The sequence below is a fragment of the Argopecten irradians genome, chromosome 10, assembly GCF_041381155.1.
Source record: "Argopecten irradians isolate NY chromosome 10, Ai_NY, whole genome shotgun sequence".
Taxonomy (NCBI): Eukaryota; Metazoa; Mollusca; class Bivalvia; order Pectinida; family Pectinidae; genus Argopecten; species Argopecten irradians.
In genome coordinates this window covers 30,880,281-30,903,931 of record NC_091143.1, presented here as the reverse complement: position 1 = coordinate 30,903,931, position 23,651 = coordinate 30,880,281, and the positions used below count along the sequence as shown (strand labels likewise).

At 37.5% G+C, this 23,651-nt stretch overlaps 1 protein-coding gene, 1 long non-coding RNA gene and 1 pseudogene across 2 annotated transcripts in view; 2 read left to right on the top strand and 1 right to left on the bottom strand.

Moving 5' to 3' along the window:
• Positions 1-2,707: 2,707 nt before the first annotated feature.
• On the bottom strand, positions 2,708-5,840 carry LOC138332799 (uncharacterized). Its single transcript, XR_011209876.1, has 4 exons — positions 5,716-5,840; positions 5,377-5,515; positions 4,066-4,130; positions 2,708-2,900 (listed from the first exon to the last, which is right to left on the bottom strand). It is a non-coding gene; the product is annotated as an uncharacterized lncRNA (long non-coding RNA).
• A 5,530-nt stretch (positions 5,841-11,370) lies between these two features.
• On the top strand, positions 11,371-13,151 carry LOC138332652 (uncharacterized; annotated as a pseudogene).
• Positions 13,152-17,708: 4,557 nt separating this feature from the next.
• The window catches only part of LOC138333640 (unconventional myosin-Ie-like), a 49,149-nt gene continuing 43,206 nt past the window's right edge, over positions 17,709-23,651 (top strand). The window contains 1 exon segment of the mRNA XM_069282142.1: positions 17,709-17,843. Within this exon segment, the coding sequence (XP_069138243.1) occupies positions 17,835-17,843 (9 nt within the window). The 5' untranslated portion in view covers positions 17,709-17,834.

The following is a 23,651-nucleotide window of genomic DNA, read 5'->3' as shown; positions in this document are numbered from 1 at the left end:
CCCAGTACACTCACCTCGCACAATCATTACACGCAATCACCACACACGCAACACACCGCATTACATGGGGATGGCCCTGACAGGTAGGGCGTTTAGAATTGTACCTGCTCGCCCCTATTGCATGCGATTCGTAAAAGGCGACTAAAATTTAGGACCTTATCTTTTCTCTTCTTTCCTTAATGCCTTTCAAGCTTTTTTTCTCTATTTGCCTCCCTTGGCACCGCCCTCACGTTTGGCCTTGGGTTGGAGGCGTTCGCCCCATTGGTGAGGAAGGCCTCTGGGTTCTGTCCCCCTGGCCGAGACACACCAAAGTCTCCTAAAAGTGGTAGTTCTCTACTCCTGCTTACGCTCAGCCATAACCGGGAGGTGGGACTGGCATCACCCGTTCGATGGTCAGTCAATATGAACCGGGTGTTTTTATCGCTTCAGTGGATATGGCACTATTAACAAAGGGCAAAACGTTCCAACTATACAAGTTGGACAAGATCCTCAAATCACGCACCTCGCACACATACACGACAACAACCGCATACATTGGGAGGCTGTTCTTCATGACCATTATTACTTGCCTTGAGGCACCATAGAACTTTTTTTTACTAGTCGACAAGAACCTCAAAAGGTGGAGAGGTTTTAATAATGACCAAACTCACCGATGATGTCACCATTTTGGTTCTGTTATACGTGCCTCAATATTCTCACAAAGGGCATCCTCTACATACTTCTGTATATAAGTTTTTTCAAGGCTGGTTGCTGTTCATTGTAACATTTCAGATCAACACCTTTGAGGCTGCCACCATTTTCACTCAGAGCCTCATTCATTTCCTGATACAAAATCACACCTACAAGTAACAGCTTTATTTTTTTTAAATTATAGATTATACAATGTTATCTAAAGTGTATAATATTTTCAGCTTCAGTTTCAGCTTCCTGCAGGTTTAGGGCGTTTTGCTAGAATTGTAACTGCTGCCCCTATTGCATGATCGTAAAAGGCGACTAAATTTAAGTGGATCTTATTGTTTTTCTCTTCTTCCCAACTGATTTTATCTTATACTAAGAAGTATCGAGGTAAAATATAATAATTAATTATAAGTCAGAGAGTACGATTTTGTGTGGACATAAGCGGCCTCTGCATGTCGAATTTACCGTGGAGAAAATGCCACTGCTGTCATATAGCCTGGACAACACATTTACCCTAATACAACACTCTCTAAAATAACAAAAAGGTATGCCAAATTATGAGCTTAATCAAGCAAATGATCCGATGCGACCGTTCGTTTTTGTGACCCCGCTGCGTGGAGTACTTTGCAGAGTTGAGCACATCTTGAGTGCTATATTTAGGATTTTGTACATCGATCCCATGAACCCCACGTCACTGCAGGCTTTAGGATTCGCTTTATAGAATTGGTTTTTTTTATACAGCTTGCACCCATTGCATGCATCGTAAAAGGGGGCGAAACTCAGCACTCTGCAATTAAGAGCCTTAGATTTTTTTATTTTAAATTATAGAATAGATACAATGTTCTATCTAGATCGCTTATTAATATTTCCATGTTACCAGATGTTCAGCTCTCCGCAGGTTGGGCTGTTAGCTAGAATTGTACCTGTGCCCCTATTGCATGATCAGTAAAAAGGCGGACTAAATGTTAGGATCTTATCTATTTCTCTCTTCTTCCTATCTGACTTTTATCCTTCCTAATGGCCTCCCTTGGGGCACCGCACTCCACTTTTGGCCTTGAGTTGAGCGTTTCGCCCCATGTGAGGAAGGCTCTGGGTTCTGTCCCCTGGCCGAGGACACACCTAATAGTCTATTAAAAAGTGGTAGTTTCTTTCTGTGCTCCCTGCTGGTAGCGCTCCAGCAAGCCGGGGTGTGGGGACGACTGGTTCGCCCGGTCGTCAGTATATAATGTGACCGGGTGGGGTGTGTTGCTTGGTGTCTTCGGCCGGCATGCTTCGAGTGATATAGCACTATAAAAAGGGCAACAGCTTCCACTATACAAGAAGAATACAACATGAATTAGACCGCAGTTTCCCAAATCCTCCACCGTAGCAAACACTGCACTCACCGCACACCCAACATAATCGCAACACACAGCATAACATGGGGGCTGTCCTTTACTTACATGGACACATAGCTGTTAATAGGACGTTTAGATTAATCAAAACAAACAAACAAAGTATGATCAAACACGACTCCAAAACAGTTATTTTTTTGCTAGATATCGATTTAATGAGGTGGAGAGGATTCATCGATCCATCATAGAGGAATAGGGTGACAAACAGGGCATTCACATGGCTTTATACCGTTCTATCCTGTAACGCTCTATGTCTGTCACCTTAGTTCACTTATGTGGATCGTTGCCCCTCTCGATAGCTTCCATACGATTCTGGACACCAGTCATGAAATCTGTGGTTTGCTGTTGGGTGCCGGTGCTCAATTTTCTTAAGAGCTTCTCCTCATGACAATAGGATCTCTGAAATTAATGATTCAGAATTCACTTAATCTGCGGAGCTCAATGCCTATGACATAGATCGTTACATCAAATTGCCATAATTGGTCTCTCTTCCAACTAATGTTGTCTACATATACATGGTAATTGAAAATGTATCGTTATATATTGATGTGTACTACTGCTGTGATATAATAAATAACACAGTGGCCTTTTGTTATGGTTCACTCACCTGCAAACTGCATTTTATCTGACCTTTTAAATGATGCTCGTTAAAAAAATCGGAACAATTTATCCTGACAACGATGAGCTATGATTCTGTATTTTTGGATACTTGCAATGCAAGCCGTGAGCCATACTGCATCGTCTTCTTTCCCGCCAAACCTTCGGAAAAGGAGGCTGGCTAAACCCAGAAGACTCTTTTCCTGGGTCCTTCCCTTCCTTATTACAAATCTGCAATAGATACGCGCTAAGTCAGGGGCAACACTAGACACTAGAGTATTTTTTGCATGATCATAATATTTTCAATTTCTTTCTCAACCTATGTTTATTATGTCATATTTTAAGATGCAATATATATGAAAGTGACAAATTATATTACCATATAGGGATTGGATTTCGTTCTTATGTTAACCATGCTTGTAAGCATGATTAACATAAAAACGAAATCCAATCCCTATATTTACACTCACGACTTTTTATTTTAAAATATTTTATGCAATAAAATCGTCATTTGAAAATGACGTAATTTTTCAATACAAAAGTGGGAGAAGCTTACTCAATTGAACAGCGAATGATGACTCTTCACGTAAGGTAGAATTACTCATCCGCGACGACAAAAAAGTTCAATATTTTTTTTGTAAAATAACCATGACAAAAAAAAAGTAAATTTTAGAGATAATTATATTTCATCAGACCAAGGATATATTCAATTTTGCTAAAAGTTAATATATAGCGTAATAACAAAGTATTTTAACTCGGGTCACATGTGTGAACTCGGTTACCGTTTTTGTGCAGCGAGGCGAAGCTGACGCACGCTTACACACTGGAGTTTGCCGAAGTTGTCAAAACACCGGTGTTCAAATAGCTCAATGTGTTTGAGATTGTCGTCTGACTTGACGATATTACATCCTTAGGAGCCATGTGATTATATAATCTACGCTTAGATCCATCGCCATCGATAGATGGAACAACTTCACTTGCGTTCGATGGATACAATGTATTTGTGGTGACGCGTAACTGTCAACACGTGGATTACTAGCGGTGCATGTTTTATAATCACATGATTAACAAAGACAAGAGAATATGTTTATAACTGACCTAGCTCTGTCAGAGGGTCTCACGCCCGTCACCCCAACGACTCGATCGTAGGACACAGAGGTAATGTTTACATTTGACATCCATCATTTTTAACAAAAATGAAAGCACTTGTTGCAAAGAACAGTTTCATACGCAAGTTCAAAGTTCAATGTTACCATGCAGTGAGTTATGATAAACAAAATCGGCTATTATTTGTGAACAAGCGTAGCAAGTGTAAATATAACAGCCTGAGATTAATACGTTAGCTTTATCAAAGGTTTCGTAAAGCTTGAAATATATTTGAATTATAATTACTTACCTTTCCCTTCGTTTGATTCAGCCACTCGGTCATCTTTCTTAAAGATGCCGTGATGCAGGCAGCTTCTACAAAAAAATTATGGGTACTTTAATATAAAATATGCAACTGTCGCGAAATTAAATAATATTCAATTACGTGAAAAACTGTAAATATAAGAAATAGATTTTTATTTTGTTGATGTGATGAAAGTATAATGATAATAGTGCACTTGTAAATTATATAACCCCGGCTCTTCGAAATATTTTCACGATACCATGAAGTTATTTTTTCTTTCCTTGAATATGCCATAAATGAAATAGGCTTAGTAGCAACATGTAGGTACTGTGCAATGGCAATGTAAGTATTCCACTATGGTTGGCAACTGCACATTCTCTCTTATATTATTTCATTAATTAATTTTCAAAAGTTCGTGATCATTTCTTTTCATAAATGGATAGGTCACGAACCTCTGCTTTAGATACTCCGTTAGAGGTTTTTATGTAAATAAAAAAAAGATAAATAATTGTACACTGTGCAAGTAAATTAACAAATATTTAAAAGATAATTTATCTTTATGAATTGTCTCAAAGAAAGTCCGATAGCACACCAATTAAACAAAGTGTAGCGCTAGTAGTATTACTAGGGCGTTAAGATTCATTAAATGTTTGGCCCTGCATGTACATTTTAGGCCGTTAGAATTGTACCTGCTGCCCCTATTATATGATCGTAAAAGGCGACTAAATTTAGGATTTTATCTTTTCTCTTCTTCCTAACTGACTTCATCTTTCCTAATGCCTCCCTTGGCACCGCCTTACTTTTACTTTTGACCCTGAGTTGAGCGTTCGCCCCTATGAGAAAGGCTCTGGGTTCTGTCCCCTGGTCGAGACACACCAAAGTCTTTAAAAGTGGTAGTTTCTGCTCCTGCTTAGCATACAGGGAGTGTGACGACTGGTTCGCCCGTTGTCAGTATAATGTGACCGGGTGGGGTGTGTTGCTTGGTGTCTTCGGCGGCATGCTTCAGTGATATAGCACTATATAAAGGGCAAAAGTTCCACTATACAAGATGACACAACATGAATATACCGCAGTCTCCCAAAACACGCACCTCGCACAACAATACACGCAACACACCGCACACATGGGAGGCCGTCCTTACATGACCCTGGCTGTTAATAGGACGTTAATTAATCAAACAAACAAACTTTAAGGAAAGCATTACATACAATGATCCTAACTAAACTTTCCCAGGTTTATTTGATCAAGTGTTACTGCAACAACTAACGATGCACACTATAAGGTTCTTTTTTCCTCCGATTGTTTCGCCTGTCTTACCAAATAATTACCACCTGCTGTTCTTTTCATTTAACGCAATGTTTTTTTCGTCTCTTGACTGCCATAGGCACTATTTCCAAGAAAGTGCTGAACTGCCTTACTTTGCCCTGTTTCGGTGATGTTTGGTGCAGGAGTATACCTGTTAAAGTAAAAACCAAATACAAGAACTTTAAACCACCACTTAACATAAGCAAAAATAGATTTATAATCAAGTCATGTTGTTTACGGTGCAAAACAACAATGCACAACACACTGTTGTTTATTTTGGGAAAATGCTACCTGGTTTTTTTTAAACTATTGCTATGAAAATATATAAATAAACAAAACCAGAACACTTACCAGGATTTACCAACTTTACAGAAACCACCAGCAGCTAGGTGAGACATCATTTCTCACTTTGCAAACTGCAATGCACTGTCCCTTGATCGGGCATGGCCATTCTGTTGACGGATTCCTGAGCGTATGGTACGGTGATTTTGTTTGTTTGGTTAATTAACGTCCTACTAATAGCTATGGTCATGTAAGGACGGCCTCCCGTGTATGCGGTGTGTTGCGTGTATGTTGTGCGAGGTGCGTGTTTTGGGAGACTGCGGTGTATTCATGTAGTGTCTTCTTGTATAGTGTAACTGTTGCCCTTTTTATAGTGCTATATCACTGAAGCATGCCGCCGAAGACACCAAGCAACAAGTGTGTCAAGACCAGGGGAGATAACCCAGAGCCTTCCTCACATGGGCGAGCGCTCAGCTAAAGGCAAAAAGTGAGGTGGTGTCAAGGGAGACGTTAGGAAGAATAAAGTAATTTAGGAAGAAAGAAAAGATAAGATCATAAATTTAGTCGCCTCGTACGATCATGCAAAAGGGGCAGCAGGTACAATTCTAACGCCCTACTTGAAGAACATAGGTCAGTAGATGACTTGTCCTGAAACAAATTAATTTCATTCATCTATCTATATGTATAAGCATTTAATTAATGTATTCTTCATACTTTTTTCTCATGTGAAACTTCCAAATACATTGTGTATCTAGCAAATAAAATTATATACTTTTACTTGAAAGATTTATCCCACGGTTCATTTACTGGGACAGAGAAAAGACAACTCACATGCAATAGACAAAGACTTGACGTCATCAATGCATAGGAATCACAGGTTTCCCTGTTGTCAGTAAAACCTGACTGGGTGGGGTGTGCTTGTTTGGTACATTTGGCGACATGCTACTTTGAGATATGCGATAGCATTGTAAATAGAGTTGCTTTATTACAAGAAGACACATAACATATATACTGCAATCTCCCAAAACGCAAACCACACACTTCATAAATGCCACACACTGCATACATGGGAGGCCATCCTTAAATGACACTGGCTTTTAATAGGACATTAAAGGGGCAATTCACTCAGGCTAATTCTTTTGCATAACTAAGAAGCAAAATACGGAATAAATGTATTGTTTTGCATTTCTTATGAAACATATAACACAAAATATTCACAAATTCCCCGTCATTGTTTAGTATTTTAATTGATACTGTTGTAATTACAAATCGTTGATCAATACGATTAAGCAGGTACAATATGTACGCTCTACCCATACCCGAGCCAAAGTCATGCACATTAATCAAATAAACTACATAACCACTGAGGAGGTGATAAAAATGATTTTTAGGCAAGACAATTCACATAATAAGGTAAACACTCTACTGTCAGAGCGATTGGAGCAGTTCTAGACAAAAGCAGCATTACTCTACCAGCAAGGGACAGGGTTCGGTATACAAGATTTTCGACCACAATGTGTAATGGCGGACAGCGAGCGAGTTTGAACATTTCGCAAGCAACTCACCACCATGGACATTTCTGGCATATCACAGTAAAACCGACTGATCTTATTTCCGTTAGAAATGGGTTTTTTCCCGATATATGTACAAATTCTAATGTTCTCTTAGACTGAATTGTCCCTTTAATTTAATCAAAACAACAAACTGAATTTAACCAATTTCCCTTTACAGTATGGAAGAAAACAAATAAAGTATGGGTCTGTCAGGTAGACAGAATATCTCAAGATGATGGAGAAGATTATAATGTAATTTATGTTCAATACTAATTAAACTACGGTATACTGCTGTAGTACCCCTACACATTGGCTCAGGCACTCCACTTGCATGACTTTTTTGTGTAACATTACAGGTTAGATATTGTCATTTTCAATCTATTGTTTAACACTTAAGTAATCGCGCATATGGTAACTGAACTTTTACTAAATGTAGTCCAAATTATATGCTAGCATTAACTGATGACAATATCATGCTCGTCATTAGCCTACTCGGTTGGCCTACTGTATGAAGTGTAAACAAAGTTTCCTCGTTGTCGGATTCAAAATGATAATAAAGAGTTGTTATTAGATCCAATTAAAATGTATTTGACATCAAAAAAGCAAACAGTAATAAAAAACAAAAAGAATCGCTGGTCGAGGCTGATGACATTGAAACACACGGTCACCTTATACATGTTTTGAGGATGTGTTTGAGAAAATCACCGCTGCCCTGCAGGTAGGGCATTAGAATTGTACCTGCTGCCCCTATTGCATGATCGTAAAAGGCGACTAAATTTAGGATCTTATCTTTTCTCTTCTTCCTAAGTGACTTTATCTTTCCTAATGCCTCCCTTGGCACCGCCTCACTTTTGGCCTTTAGTTGAGCGTTCGCCCCTGTGAGGAAGGCTCTGGGTTCTGTCCCCTAGCCGAGACACACCAAAGTCTTTAAAAGTGGTAGTTTCTACTCCTGCTTAGCGCTCAGCATACAGGGAGTGGGACGACTGGTTGGCCCGTTGTCAATATAATGTGACCGGGTGGGGTGTTTTGTCCAGCAGCATATATTGTCAAAGAGTCACTTGTGTGATGTTTTAGCTCACCGGTAGAGCTGTTATCGTAGAGAAAATGTGCATCGCGATATCGTCAAAATTTGACGATATCGTCATGATAATATCGCGATTTTTGCCAAGTAAAATATAAAAGGAATTTATGGAAATATAAGTCATGTTTGGGGGACCAATCATGAAAGTACAATATAGAGTGTAATTTGTAAATAAATAAAGTGAAACATTCATCAAAACAAACATTTATTTGTTATACTTTCAATTAGATGTTTGCTTACAAGTCAATCAGATTCTGTCCGTGTCCGACAGTGCAATGTTTTTGTTTCCTTTCCAACTAACACATGATGGGTTACGGCTGACGACGATATCGTAGATATAAGTTTTTTAACGATATCGTCGTCTCTTCTCTACAATCGTGATATATCGTGATGCCGATATATGATAACAGCTCTACTCACCGGTCCGTCATTGCGCGGCGTCCGTCCGTCTGTCCGTCAACATTTCCTTTAAATCGCTGCTAGTCATAGAGTTCAACATGGATTGTAACCAAATTTGGCCACAAACATCCTTGGGGGAAGGGGAACAGAACTTGTATAAATTTTGGCTCTGACCCCCCTTCCCCCCCCCCCCCCAGGGGCAGGAGGGGCGGGGCCCAATAGGGGAATTTGAGGTAAATCCTATATATCGCTACTTTTCTTGGAATTCTGCATGGATTGTAAATAAATTTGGCCACAAACATCCTTGGTGGAAGTGGAACAGAACTTGAAAAATATTTGGCTATGATCCCCAGGGGCAGGGCCCATTAGGGGAATTAGAGGTAAATCCTTTAAATCGCTACTTGTGTTAGAGTTCTGCATGGATTGTAACCAAATTTGGCCACAAACATCCTTGGGCTAAGGGGAACAGAAGTTGTATAAATTTTGGCTCTGACCCCCCGGGGACAGGAGGAGCGGGGCCCAATAGGGGAATTAGAGGTAAATCCTAAAAATCGCTACTTGTCCTAGAGTTCTGCATGCATTGTGACCAAATTTGGCCACAAACATCCTTTGGGGAAGGGGAACAGAACTTGTATAAATTTTGACGCTGAGCCCCCAGGGGCAGGAGGGGTGGGGCCCAATAGGGGAATTAGAGGTAAATATTCAAATTCCTTCAGAAAAGAAACAATGAACCTGTATCCAGAACATTACTTAGCATTACAAACCAGGTGAGCGATACAGGCCCTCTGGGCCTCTTGTTTCTTCATGTAACAAGAGGGCTTTCAAATTCTCAATTATTTAGATGGTTTTGCCGGGCCCGAGCACGCATGTTTTACGGATTTGGCTTTTTTAGATTAGGGTGTCGTTTAGCGAAGTGTGGCTTTATAGAGTCTCCGCAGAAGGCGGAGCCACCAGCCACTCATATGGTGTTGTAAGGGGTCCTGATTGATAAGGAACATCTGGTCTTCGAGATTCCAGAGTTCCGGCTGCAAGAGATAGGATTGTTAATTGTTGACTGGTTGGATAAGGATCAGGTTTCCAAGAAGGAAATCCGATCCCTTTTAGGGAAGTTTTAATTCGTAGAAACTTGTGTGCGATCGGGTAGGCTTTTCATTTGTCGGATTTTGAATTGGCTTCGTTCCATTAGGCCAGTTGCCCTGCAGGTAGTGCGTTAGAATTGTACCTGCTGCCCCTATTGCATGATCGTAAAAGGCGACTAAATTTAGGACCTTATCTGTTGTTTTCTTCCTACCCGCTCTGGGTTCTGTCCCCTGGCCAAGACACACCAAAGTCTATAAAAGTGGTGGTTTCTGCTCCTGCTTAGCGCTCAGCATACAGGGAGAGGGATGACTGGTTAGCCCGTTTTCAGTATAATACATTAATATACCGAAGTCTCCAAAACCACGCACCTCACACAACATACACTCAACACACTGCATGCATGGGAGGCCGTCCTTACATGACCATGGCTATTAATAGGACGTTAATGAATCAAACAAAACAAACAAACTTCCTAACTGACTTTATCTTTCCTAATGCCTCCCTTGGCACCGCTCCACTCTTGGCCTTGAGATGCGCGTTCGCCCCTGTGAGGAAGACTCTGGGTTCTGTCCCCTAGCCAAGACACCAAAGTCTATAAAAGTGGTAGTTTCTGCTCCTCTTTAGCGCTCAGCTTGCAGGGAGTGGGACGACTGGTTCGCCCGTTGTCAGTATAATGTGACCGGGTGGAGTCTGTTGCTTGATGTCTTCGGTGGCATGCTTCAATGATATAGCACTATAAAAAGGGCAACAGATTCACTATACAAGAAGACACTAAAATTAATAAATCGCAGTTTCCCAAAACACGCACCTCACACAACATACACACAACACACAGCATTCATGGGAGGCCGTCCCTACATGACCATAGCTGTGAATAGGACGTTAATTAATCAAACAAACAAAACGAACAAGCTTCCTAACCGACTTTATCTTTCCTAATGCCTCCCTTGGCACCGCTTCACTTTTGGCCTTGAGTTGAGCGCTCGCCCCTGTTAGGAAGGCTCTGGGTTCTGTCCCCTGGCCGAGACACACCAAAGTCTATAAAAGTGCTAGTTTCTGCTCCTGATTAATGCTCAACATACCGGTAGTGGGACGACTGGTTCGCCCGTTGTCAGTATAATGTGACCGGGTGGAGTCTGTTGCTTGGTGTATAAGGTGGCATGCTTCAGTGATATAGCACTCATGAAAAGGGCAACAGTTCCACTATACAAGAAGACACAACATGAACATACATGTACCGCAGTCTCCCAAAAAACGCACCTCGCACTTCACACACGCTACACACTGCATACATGGGAGGCTGTCCTTAAATGACCCTGGCTGTTAATAGGACTTTAAAATAATTAAACAAACAAACAATCATTTTGCCGCTATACAATACCAAGTCAGGTCAGGAAAGACATTCTGTGGTGGCATATATTTTTAAAAAGATGCAACGGAGTGTCTATCATGTCTTTAGAATTTTTGTCAAACCCTGATGAGGAGTTTGCCTCATACGCCTGATTCTAAGGCGGGTGAGGTTACTCTAGCGGGAAATATTTTCATACGAAGTTCCCTTAAGTTATTATCCAACTTTCACCAAGTACCAATGCATTGGAGTTACTGACGGTTATGGTAAGTATCAAGCTTTTGGCTAAGGCCTTTAAAGGTAAGCGCATAGTCATATGGTGTGATAACGAAACTATGGTACCGGTCCTCGATATGTTCAGTCAAAGGTGGAGTTGATGCAAAGTTGTCTTCGAGAGATTTGTTGCTTTACCGCCTGTTTTGAATTCGAGATCAGAGCTCGACACATTGCTGGGTGGACAATCGCCTCCCAGACCACCTTTCCAGGTGGCACTTGAGTCAAGCTCACTAGCAGGAGTTCTTTCGCCTTACCAAGGATATCGAGCTTGTAGAGGAGGTCCCCTCAAACCTGTTCTCCTTTTCTAACTCCTGATAATTTGATTGGTCATTGTGCTTATATATTTATATTAGCTGTGGTTCACCCTCATTTTAGTCGTTAGTATAGCCTCGTTTCATCCTTCCAGACTCTGCGTGGGCACAACTCAAGAAAGGCCTCAAGGTTACTACTTAAGCAGCGTTTGCGGAGGGAACTTACAAAAACTTATGCACTCAACGGAAGTCTTACTTCCTCTTTTGTGATGCCTTTCTTCGGCAACCGCTACCAGCCAGCACATAACTCATTTGCCTTTAATCGCAGTTTTTAAGAAGTGCTTTACTACATAGGGGGTGTTAAAACCCTTCATATCTTAATGAACTTAGATTATGATATTAGATACAACGATCTCAATTTGGTGTTAAAGGCTCTGCGAGGTTAAACCCTCACTGTCCTAAACAGGCCTTGCCCATCACCCCTCATATTCTCCATATGTTGCATGCTCGCGTAGATCACTCGGACCAGACGGATGTATGTTTTTATTGAGCTTTTTTCTCATGCTGCGTAAGTCTAATTTAATGCAAGAAACGTCAAGGAAGTTTAATCCTTCCAGACACTTACTTTGTCAGGACATTTTAGTAGTCCTTAAGTGGTCCAAAACCCATCAGTTTGACAGCAGACTCCCATTCCAGGTTCTCCTCTCTGTCCATTCAGTGCTTTCAACCAGATGAGAGCTTTAATCCCATGCGATTCGGGGGATCCTGCCTTTTTTGTCAAGAAGGATAGGAGGAAAGAACCGATTAGTTACATGACATTTCAACTCAAGCTAAGAGGCCTCCTAAGTCAGGTAGGCCTGGATGCTTCAGCCTTTTCCTCCCATAGTTTTCGTAGTGGTGGGGCTACTTGGGCCTTTTCTTTAGGAGTTCCAGGGGAGATGATTCAAACACAAGGGAATTGGGCTAGTGATGCCTACAAACAGTATCTAGATTTTTCCTTGGAGGACAAACTCCGGGTTTGAAGGAGAATGAAAACCGCGAGCCTTCATATGTAGCCTTACGTTTGCTTTTCCTGGTCAGCTTCCCGCAGTTTTTAATTATTATTATTTTATTTTTCTTTCTTTCTTTTTTTTTTTGAGGGGGTTCATCTTGAAGTGTGTACCGTGTTTTAATATATTGTGTATATGCCAGGTAACCAATGTTTATGTTGAGTTTATTTGTACTAAATGTATTTTGGGCTCTTTCTTTAATTCATTTAGTAGCTAATATATATGTGTTATGCTGCTCGTCCGTCTCACTTATTTTGCTTATTGTGCAAGATTATGTTATCAGTTTACGTTTACTTGGGGTGCAGTGTTATCCGTTATTTCATACTACCAGAGACATTTTAATTCGAGTGGAGCACTAGCTTACTTCACCCCATTTACATATATTTACGTGCTTGATCAATTGTCTATGCTTGTGATTCATAATAAATTTCTATTCGGGAAATTAGCTTGTCTTGTCTTATTTGGACCAGGCTACCTAGATGTTTTCAACAAATGAATAAATTTAATTATCTACCAAAATATAGCAATCCGTCGAGATAAGAGGCGATTTGCATACTATGAGAAAATGGCGACAACGAAGAGGAAGATTTAAAATTGCGTAAAGGAAAGTATTGTATTGACAAAATATAATATGCATGCATGATAAAATAGATTGCTATGAGTAAACAAATTACAAAGACCAGGTTAAGTGATGCTTCTCGGTAGCAATTAACATGCGAGGTATAGTCCCCGAGTTGATGACGAGGGAAAGGGCCATGATTCTATATTCAGTACTTCACATGACATTTTTCAAAGAAAAAAAATAGCGACTCAGTTTTTGATGCTGTGAAACAGCATTCTTAGGTACGCTCGGAGAGCCTGTGCACATCAAAACAATGAAACCACTCCGCGATGAAAATTAAAAGTTGGTTTGTTCATTTCACGTAATACTTGATGGTATGAAAAAATAAAACCCCAATATTCAAAACCACAGACATATAATTTGTACATACGTATACACCATGGATGGAGTGTTTTAAGTGTTCAGTTGGGACTCTATGATATTTTTATTACTGCGAGAACACTGATCTCCCGAAAATCACGAACAACGCCTTCTTCGCTGTCTTCCTCCGCGACAGACTTTCGGTGTATTTTGGATTGTGTATGTTTATTTAAATTTTACGTAATTCATGCTAATGATCGATTATTGTAATCAAATGTTAGGAAAGTAATTGCAAAAGAATGTTCTTATAACGCTTATAAAGTTTTTTGTGTTGGTTGTATTGACGAACTATATCTGAGATATTATTGCGCAGTAAATAGTTTTGAGTACGTGCCTCCTCTCTTGATCTGTCACTGGGAGTTTTGTCTTTGGTTTGTCGACAACTGCGGTATATTGAAAGGGAAAAAGTACCAAATCTATCAACATAAACTTATAAAATATAATGATAATATAGATCTTTTTATGTACGAGCAAATTAAAGTGACAAATGAACTTATATTGCCGTGTAATGTACGGTAGCCTTATGAAGACTTGCTAAAGTCCGATGTATTGCAGGAAGTTTTCTTGATGATAGCGTTCTTATGAATTCAAAAGAAATTTGACTGTTATAAGTAACCAAATAATGTACCATTTACTTGACAAACATATATGGCCATGTTTTATTATAAGTCAAAAGTCGGCAAAGCAAAACTCACGATAAATGTTCTGCACGATAATATCTCGCCAACCAGTTACTTTTAGGCTTACGAATAACTTGCTAAAGTCCGATACATTACATGAAGTTTTCTTGATGTTAACGGCTAGCGTTCTTGTGAATTTAAAAGAAATCCGAGTGATATACGTAATGAAATAATGTACCTTTTATTTGGCAAAAGTATCTGGCCATGATTTATTAGTCAAAAGTCGTCAAAGTAACCAATGTTAGTTTTCTAAAAAGGAAACCAGAACATATCCGGAAATGGTAATATTTCTAATGTTATATTTTTTCCGAAAATATTCTTCAATGTTAAGTGGATATTAAGATACGAAAATGTTTACTTATTTTTTTTTTGTCTTTAAAGAGACATTGAAGAAATTGATAATTTAGCAATTGATAAAGAATTATAAAAAAATGATACTCAAATTCTGAACGGTTTCATAAGTGTTGAAATCGTTATTTCAAAAATAATTTAGAAATAAAATTTATTAATAGTTATATCAGGATAATAAGTTATTCAAATTATTGTTCTTGAAAAACTTCAAATTTCATAAAATAAATACGGTATATCGTAAATATTTTTTTTTATTAAACTCCGAAATTCAACACTGCACACTTATATATAGTTTACTAAATTCTATATTTAAATGAAAGCCAACTTCTTTATTCCTTTGTTTGAGTCCTTCATTCACAGCATCTATGAGTGGCCTTGGCACTTTGATTTAGTTGATTTTTTTTATAAAATTTAAAGAGTCAAACTAAAAATATCACTGTTAATTATGAATCATTACAGTGCAGTTGTTGAAATGGAAAGTTGGTCACAGTATACGACCGAATTTTCTGTCTGCTCAACAGTTTTCTTGACAACAATTGGTTCATTTTCAATTTCTCTTAGCAACATTACATTCCAAGAAGTCGTGAGATGACAAGTCTAGATCAGGGTATTTAATTACTATATATCATACTATTGGTGTCGGATAAGTTTACCGTCGTATTACTTGATTTCGATATTTGAGTCTATTCAGTGGGCAACTCTGTACATTTTGATAAAGTTACCATGAATGTTCCAAAAGTTTTATTTTTTTCAACAGCCTTCTTTGGGATGTTTTGTTATGCTTTCTGTTAGTTTCTGTTAATCACCCTCGTTCTCGTTAGTAGTACCTTGGTGATATCTCGTTTTCTCCGACTTGACTTCTAAAACATACTCAAGCCCATCAGGATCATACTTCAGTCAAAGTCAGATACATTGAGATCTATCAGGTGTTCACGGCCACGTCTGCAGAAGTAATACAGTATTTCAAACATTGTCTTGTTCAGTAGTCCTTGTGGCGCGTTTGGATTTGATGCAACTGCATGATCGTATGTCTTTGCCATATCTTCTACAACATAAAAATTGAACGAAATTAATATAGAATTAAATAGCTTAAACACTTGCTTAAAAAATGGAAACCCCAGAAGAAACAGCTGACAGAAGAAACATAGCTGACATAAGATACCTTTCATTGAATATGACCACATTCAGCCCTCACCTAGCTCACGTGACCCTAAAATGCAGTTATCTTATAAGCAGATCATGAACAAATCCAAGTATAGCTCTAAACGTCACTGTAAAGCTATTAAATGGTTAAAAGATAAAGTATTTTCATCTCAGTAACCACGATTTTTTTTAAAAGTCGCCTTTAACGATCATGCACTGGGGCAGCAGATACAATGCTAGCATCTAGCCCGAGATACTCTGACCCTGACTCCAGATTAAGACATTATGACAGATAGATGTCTGGTGTAGGGCCAGAGCGCATTGCTATATCAAAAGGTGGAACTCGCCGACACCGTTTGATAACGGGTCAGGTTGAGAAACCCATTTACCTAGATCTTTTCAACAAATGAATAAATTATCTACCAAAATACAGAAATCCGTCGAGATAAGAGGCGATTTGCATACTATGAGAAAATGGCGACAACGAATAGGAAGATTTAAAATTGCGTAAAGGAAAGTATTGTATTGACAAAATATAATGTGCATGCATGATAAAATAGATTGCTATGAGTAAATAAATTACTCATTTGTTGAAAAGACCAGGTTAAGTGATGCTTCTCGGTAGTAATGTTTTGTATGCAGTCCCAATCGGAGTAGCCCGAGATACTATGGCCCTGACACCAGACTTAGACATGCATTATGACAGATAGATGTCTGGCGCCAGAGCGCAGTAGTACTCGAAAATCTGGAATAAGCCGACACCGTTTGGTATCGGGCCAGGTTATCTCTGATCCAGACTGACCACCGAGAAGCACCACTAACCTTAGTCTATTGTACAAATGAATATTATATCTACCTAAATATAGTAATCCGTCGAGATTAAGGTGATTTGCATATACTACGAGAAAATGGCGATGACGACGAGTGGGAAATCTAAAGTTGCGGAAAAGAAATTAATAAATTGTTGACACTATAGAACGTGCATGCGTGATGAAATTGATGGCTATGAGTAGATAAATTATTGATTTGTTGAAAAGAACAAGGTACATATATATGTAAGTGGCGATTCTTTGGTGGTAATATTTTGTAAGTAGCTGAATAGGAGATGACCTGGCCCGATACCAAACGGTGTCGGCGTATTCCAGGTTTTCGAGTACTACTGCGCTCTGGCCCTACACCAGACATCTATCCGTCATAATGTCTAAGTCTGGTGTCAGGGCCAGAGTATCTCGGGCTAGCTAGCATCCTACCTTCAGTGAAAGTGTTAAATAAAACAAGTTCATTTTATAAAACAAGTCTAAATGACAGATGATACCATTAATTGAATATGGCTTAAATTATGCTCGTGACCTACAATGTACCACTGTGATTTACGGAGCTAAATCTAGCAGGTGTCAGGGCAGTGTAAAAAGAACCTTCAGTGAAAGGTAATAAAACTTTTTTATAAAACAAGATCTTGATTTGAAAACCGCGGAGCTTAGTGGACAGATGATACCATTAATTGAATATGGCTTAAATTATGCTCGTGACCTACAATGTAGCCAATGTGACCTTAGGATGTATCATCTGAAGCAGGTTACATGTGTATGCAAGGACGTTATAAATCCTTTTTGTATGTTAAGATCCACATGCAGTACTAAACATGAATTTCAAGCTATCTAATCGTTGAAAAAACTGAAGTTTTTTTAACAGCAAAAATATTAACGTTTTTTTATTCTAAGATAGAACATATTGGTTTCAATGTGTCAATTAATATCACACTATATCAATTTCAAAGAGCGCACCTGTATCGGTAACGGTGTGTGACGTCACACAGGTAATTGTCATCGATATTGCTACATCGTTTGGCATGCGCGGAAGTGAGGTCAAACTTCCGGTTAGCCGTCAAACTACTAAACTTTAGATGAAAACTAATGATGTTGTCGTGTGTTAGTTGGGAGTTTATTCACTGATCTAATGTCTCTCGACGTCTGAAATACACTCTGGATTATCAACATGAGTAAAGTATGTTATAATTCTGGTTGACTCGTCGATAGGTATTAATTATTTGTGTAGAAGAACGATAGGAAAATGGTAAGTAGAAACCTGTTGATTTCCGGGTGGCTGTGTTGTGTGTCTGCACGCTCCTCGCAGTAGCTGTGTGTGTATTCCCGTAGCTCACGTGTGTGGTAATGTATTTAGCATGTAACAATTGTAGTTTTTCATTGTAACAATGTTACCGTGTGTTGTGATCTTATGTAGTGCTGATTTAGTTGATTAGTTGGTATAGTACTATATATATATGGTATACGATCGTCTATACCCAGTAGGTCTACAGTATCAATTTACATATAGTAGATACAGTCATTCACATGTAAATATTAGTTCACTGCTTTGAAAGCGACATGTGCATCACGACCCTTAATAGGCCTAGTTATGATGCGTGAATGTATGACAGTGCACGTGTTTAATGACATGCAATATGATTTAATGATGACATTAAAGAATTAATTGATGCAGAAGTTTTGATCCTCATTATCACTTTGTATAGGCTTATAATTGCTAATTAGCTTTGCAAAATAAACTAGATTGTAAAACATCCCAATGTTAGGCTAGTAATGATAAATCTTAAAAAGTATCAATTTTTTACATATCTACATGAACATGGTATGAAATACTTGAGGTGTACAATTATATCTACAATTTTATTTTGATAACCAGTTGTATTCAATGAGCAAGTTAACATCTTTAAAAACATAGGCTTACATAATATAATTCATAAAGAAGTCACAGGATATGAAAATATTTCAAAGTAAAAATTTGTGATTAGATGCCTTAAAAGTTTAAGTCGGTTTAGTTGGATCAATTCCAAATAAACAATATTTTATTGTTGATCTAAGCTTAATTTTCTCAACAGCAATATAACAAACTCTTTAATACTCCCCTCTAGATCTCTATTCAAGAATTAATTTCATAAATCCAGAGAGTTATTCATATTTTTTCCTAGAAAATTCTGATATTCAAGCAACTTCCTTTAAATTTTACTCATGATTAATGAATGACCTGTCGACACAGCTAATGTGGATAAATCATAATAAGATTGACCAATACAACTGTCTAGCAATTCTGATACTTGCTGATATTTCTCCCATATATGTAGTAATACAGTAAAATAATTTTTTTCCATATTTACAGTCTGTGACCTCTCTATAAAGACCATCCAAAGAAGAAAGATCTATTTATATACACAGGATCAATACATTGTGTGAAAATTGGTCATTTGAGACCCTTAATCTAAGTGGTCTTAATAAGTAGATATTCTTTATACAGTGGCCATGGTGATTATATTGCTAATTTTTGCTAGTTTGTGTTCATACTATAGTACATTGTCTTCTAATTTGGTACAATACAAGATTTTAAAAGAAGGCATTCCTGTTATTCAATCCTTGAATCCTTTGAAAAAAACCAAATGCATGTCGATAAAATTTGTTGATTAGTTAAGATTTAAACTTCAAAGATAAAGATTAAAAAAGTGCAATATCTTAGATCATGTCTGGTATCTTTTGAAGTTTCCTACCTGGGTCAGGTTTGTGCCCTAGGTATACACTAACAATCATTATTTATACAGATCTACTAGGATCTAGATATACTCATGTGTTGTATACCAGGGACAGTTTGAGGAAAAATTGTACAACATAAACTTAATTTTAAATCGCTTTATGGAACATTTTTTTAGTCCAGGAAATCTCTTGGGTTTTGTATATATGTATACATACATGCATATGACCCACATTGCATTGGTCATTCATTGTGTATAATATGGAACTTAGTTTTCATCATCAACCAGAGATGTGATATGTCCTTCAATGGCTAATATGCTGTTTTGAACAAGTGTGGATTTCCAGATATTTTCCATTGGCTCAAGATTTTTGAGTTCAAAAATAATTTAGAGTGATACTTTTCATGAATTCGAAGGTTAGCGGATTTTCACGGGGTACTCCATGGCCAGCTACTTTCTAAACTGATCCACCTAGCTGTTATATAATTATTGAATCAACAATACCGATCTAGTAGAGGGTACAAAAAATGACATGGACAGTTATCATTACCATATTCGACACAATCAGCACCCAGGGTGTTTAATAAATTGCTAAAAAGAGCTTCATAAGACAAAATTATTGCAAATCCATACAGTTTTGATAGTTTTGGTCTTAATCTTATGCCCTGGCAATTGAAATTGAGGCCTCAAAAGGGGAAGGGTTGCTTATAGGGTCATAGGCACTTATTGGGTCGAATACAGTGTATGAAAAAGAGTCTGAGTGAGAGAGTCCGAGTTCATAAGCAGCAAATACGCTCACCAGAAACTCGGAAAATCCCACTCAGTGCACACCTCGACACATGTGGTAAAGGCTATTTTACTATATTCCCATTTTACATGATGGGAGACGCTGGGATTACAAACAGACTCTCAGTCTGCAAAGAAAATATGTTTGTAAAATTGTTTAAACCATTGTTGAATGGTCATTAATATGTTCATTATTGATTAGTTATAATAATTTAATAATATAGTGATACCTGTACCTATATTTACTGACAATACCGTTACCTCCCCTGCGAGTATTGTCTATTATGACGTCATCATTTACTATGACGTCATCTTGTATCTAAGCTAAAGTAAATAAACAATCGGCTGAAGATGGCCTGAAAGGCCTGAAAACATTAGCGAAAAGGAATGCCGTGTTGATGTATTTTTTTCTTAATATCTACTGATGCACAACGTCTTTTAAAAGTTTACTTTAAGTATATATATATATATATATATATATATCAGAGCTTTGTGTTATTTTGAGAGCGCATAATATACTGTAACAGTCATGCATGTAGATGAACAAATGCCAAAGCTATGTTGCATATGAATGTCAGTATGTAGAATTTTTGTAACATTAAAACAAATGTTGCACACATCCACGTCTAGTTGATCATTCAATGAAGAATAGGATGTCCAATATACATAAATATACTTAATTTGTGACATAACAATGTAACTGGTATGTAGATATATATACAGACCTATTAGTGTCATTTTGAATGGGAATATTTCCAGCAGTCTACAAACAGAATATGCCTGCTTTGATTAGGAATCAATGTTCAATAAAACCTGCCTTAGCGATCACCTCTGTATAAAGACCACCTGCTTAATAAGACCACATTTCTAGGGTCCTTAAATGACCAATTTCAACACAATTTAACCTGTGTATAAAGATCACCTGGCTACAAAGACTATTTTCTCCCTGTACCGGGGGTGATCTTTAATTTTTATAGAGAGATTTGACTGCACCTTTCATATCCTAAGTCAGTTAACGTTCTAGGAAAGATAAGATTTTTGGGATTTGGTTTTAGAAAAAACTAAACATGTGAATGGCATTTAATTGTTATTCTTTGACATTGTCTTAGATGAATGATTGGCTCTCAACTAAAGCTGATAGATTGATTACCAAATGATACAAATTGCCTGCCAAAACTAAAAAAAAAATAATAAACAAATCCTTCACAGTCATCAGCATTAAATAATTATAAGATATAAACAAGAGACATACCGTATACATACATATATATGTAAAGGAAGTTGAAAAAAATGTGGATCTAGGAAAACTTATAGGGTTTTTACCATGTACAGATCTAGATAACGGCCTGGTACAGCTAGCTGATCATGATATCAAGGTTTAAAATGTACATTTACACGATTTGTCTGTCAAGTGTCTGACTTCCTGATACATGAAAGTATATAAAGGTAGGTACATTACATATAGATCTGGCACTGGCACATTTCTAAATATGTAGATTTTGTTTTGGGGCACAGGTGTACATAATTGGTGCCGTGATTTACAAGATGAGTCTCGTACTCATGATTTTCTTGTATACGTAGGACTTGTCAAAATTTTGAGAACTCTATAGTTAGCCTCTATATTTCTTTGTACTGGCACTCATCAAAATTAGAAAATTTTTGTTCTGAACTTCACTTGTCTTTAAAATCCTACAGAAATGGTTGCCCTAGAAGATAATGGATGTTTGCACTTTGTTGATGTTGCAAAACCATGATCTTGCATTTAAATTTCTTGAAGTTTTTGTTTCAATCTGGGACAAATAAATGGTTTCTATATGATGACATGCCGGTTTTATTTGGAAGTAAAAACATGTTTTCAAGTATATTTACTTTAAACTATGGCTTATATTAAATTAGGCACATTGGAGGAAGATGAAAGTTTACATGTATACATATGTATAATGAATTTACTTATAGCTTTCGGATTAATCACAAATTTAGATAGTTTAAGCAGGAAACAACGACTAAAAAATGTGGACCACTTTAATTTCTATATGGGTAAACGTATTGTAGGATGAGGCTAGCTTGTAGGATGTAATTATAAAGGATCACAGTCTATGAATGCTAAAATTAAAATCAGAATGATTCAACAGTTGGATACAAAATATTGACACATTCTAGTTGTAATGAGTACTTGTAGTTTAAATGAAAAGTTTCATTGGCTTTGGGGTTATTTATTTTTATTTAAAGCTCCCTCAATTTTTAAGCGTCTTGGCTGTATATATATATATGTATTGCCCTATCGTCATGCCCTATGTTTGCACACGCATATATATATATAATTATGTACCTACACATTCAGTGACGAAGCAATGTTTGGACATAAAGACCATTGAGAATGTCAAATCGTGAATAGGATCTTGATGAATGGTTTGTTCACTTTTAAATTTATATTGTTACAATTTTAGGCATAAATTTTACTAATTTTTTTGAAAAAGAAAGAAGGAATAAAAAAAATTAAAAAGAATCAATGCAAAAGTTAAAAGGATATTGTACATGGACAAATAAACTAGATGGGGTGAGGGGGGGGGGGGTGTTACATGTAAATATGTGGTGAAGTTGATTGTATTATCTATATTTAGGTAATGTCTTGAAAGTAAGAGATGTATACAATATAACTGTGATATCAAGTCAATTAATTGTCAAGCTTTTAATAGACTAGTTTATCAAACAAGTCTCCTTTAAATTTGATCTGAATCAAATTGATATTTCCTGTAGATAACAGCTGTACAGTGTAACATTTTAAATCCTCAAGGTGAAAGTGATTTTGTAGTGTTTGTTATCACAATCATCTCCATAGTTAACACCACATCAAACACTTCCTCACTCAGGACATATAAAATCTTGTAAATCTTCAGTTCTTTCTGAAGTTCAAGGTGATAAATCAGCCAGATTTTCCAATGTATTAAATAACAGGCCCATTATATAATATTGTCCAGTGAGGATAGTAGTGTGACAGATGAAACGAGTATCATCACTCATCAGAAGAGTTCAGAGGAAGCAATAAAGTAATTAGGTAATTAAACTGTAATCAAAAGCAGAGTGACTAGGACACACAAAGGGATAGATTTCAAAGGAGAGAGAGAGAGCTTGTGAGAGAGGATAGCGGTACAGCAGCTGCAGGACATGTACAATGGTGTGTGGAAGTAAGGTCAATTAATTAGTTACTAGTACTGGTGGTCTGTCACAACTCATCAAGATGAAATAATTAGAATTAAATTCAGGTAATTAAAATAAGGATACATATATATATTATGAAAAGAACTTGTGTTGAGAGAGTACAAGTACAGTCAAACAGTCTCATCGACCATCCCTGTAAAAAAAACCACCTAATCAGAAACTGGACTTTTGCTTCAGAATCTGCTTCTTCCCAATTAATATAACCAATAACACTAATTCTCCTAGTCATATTAGTGTGTATTATTCTCTCTCAGGTATGATCATGTTTG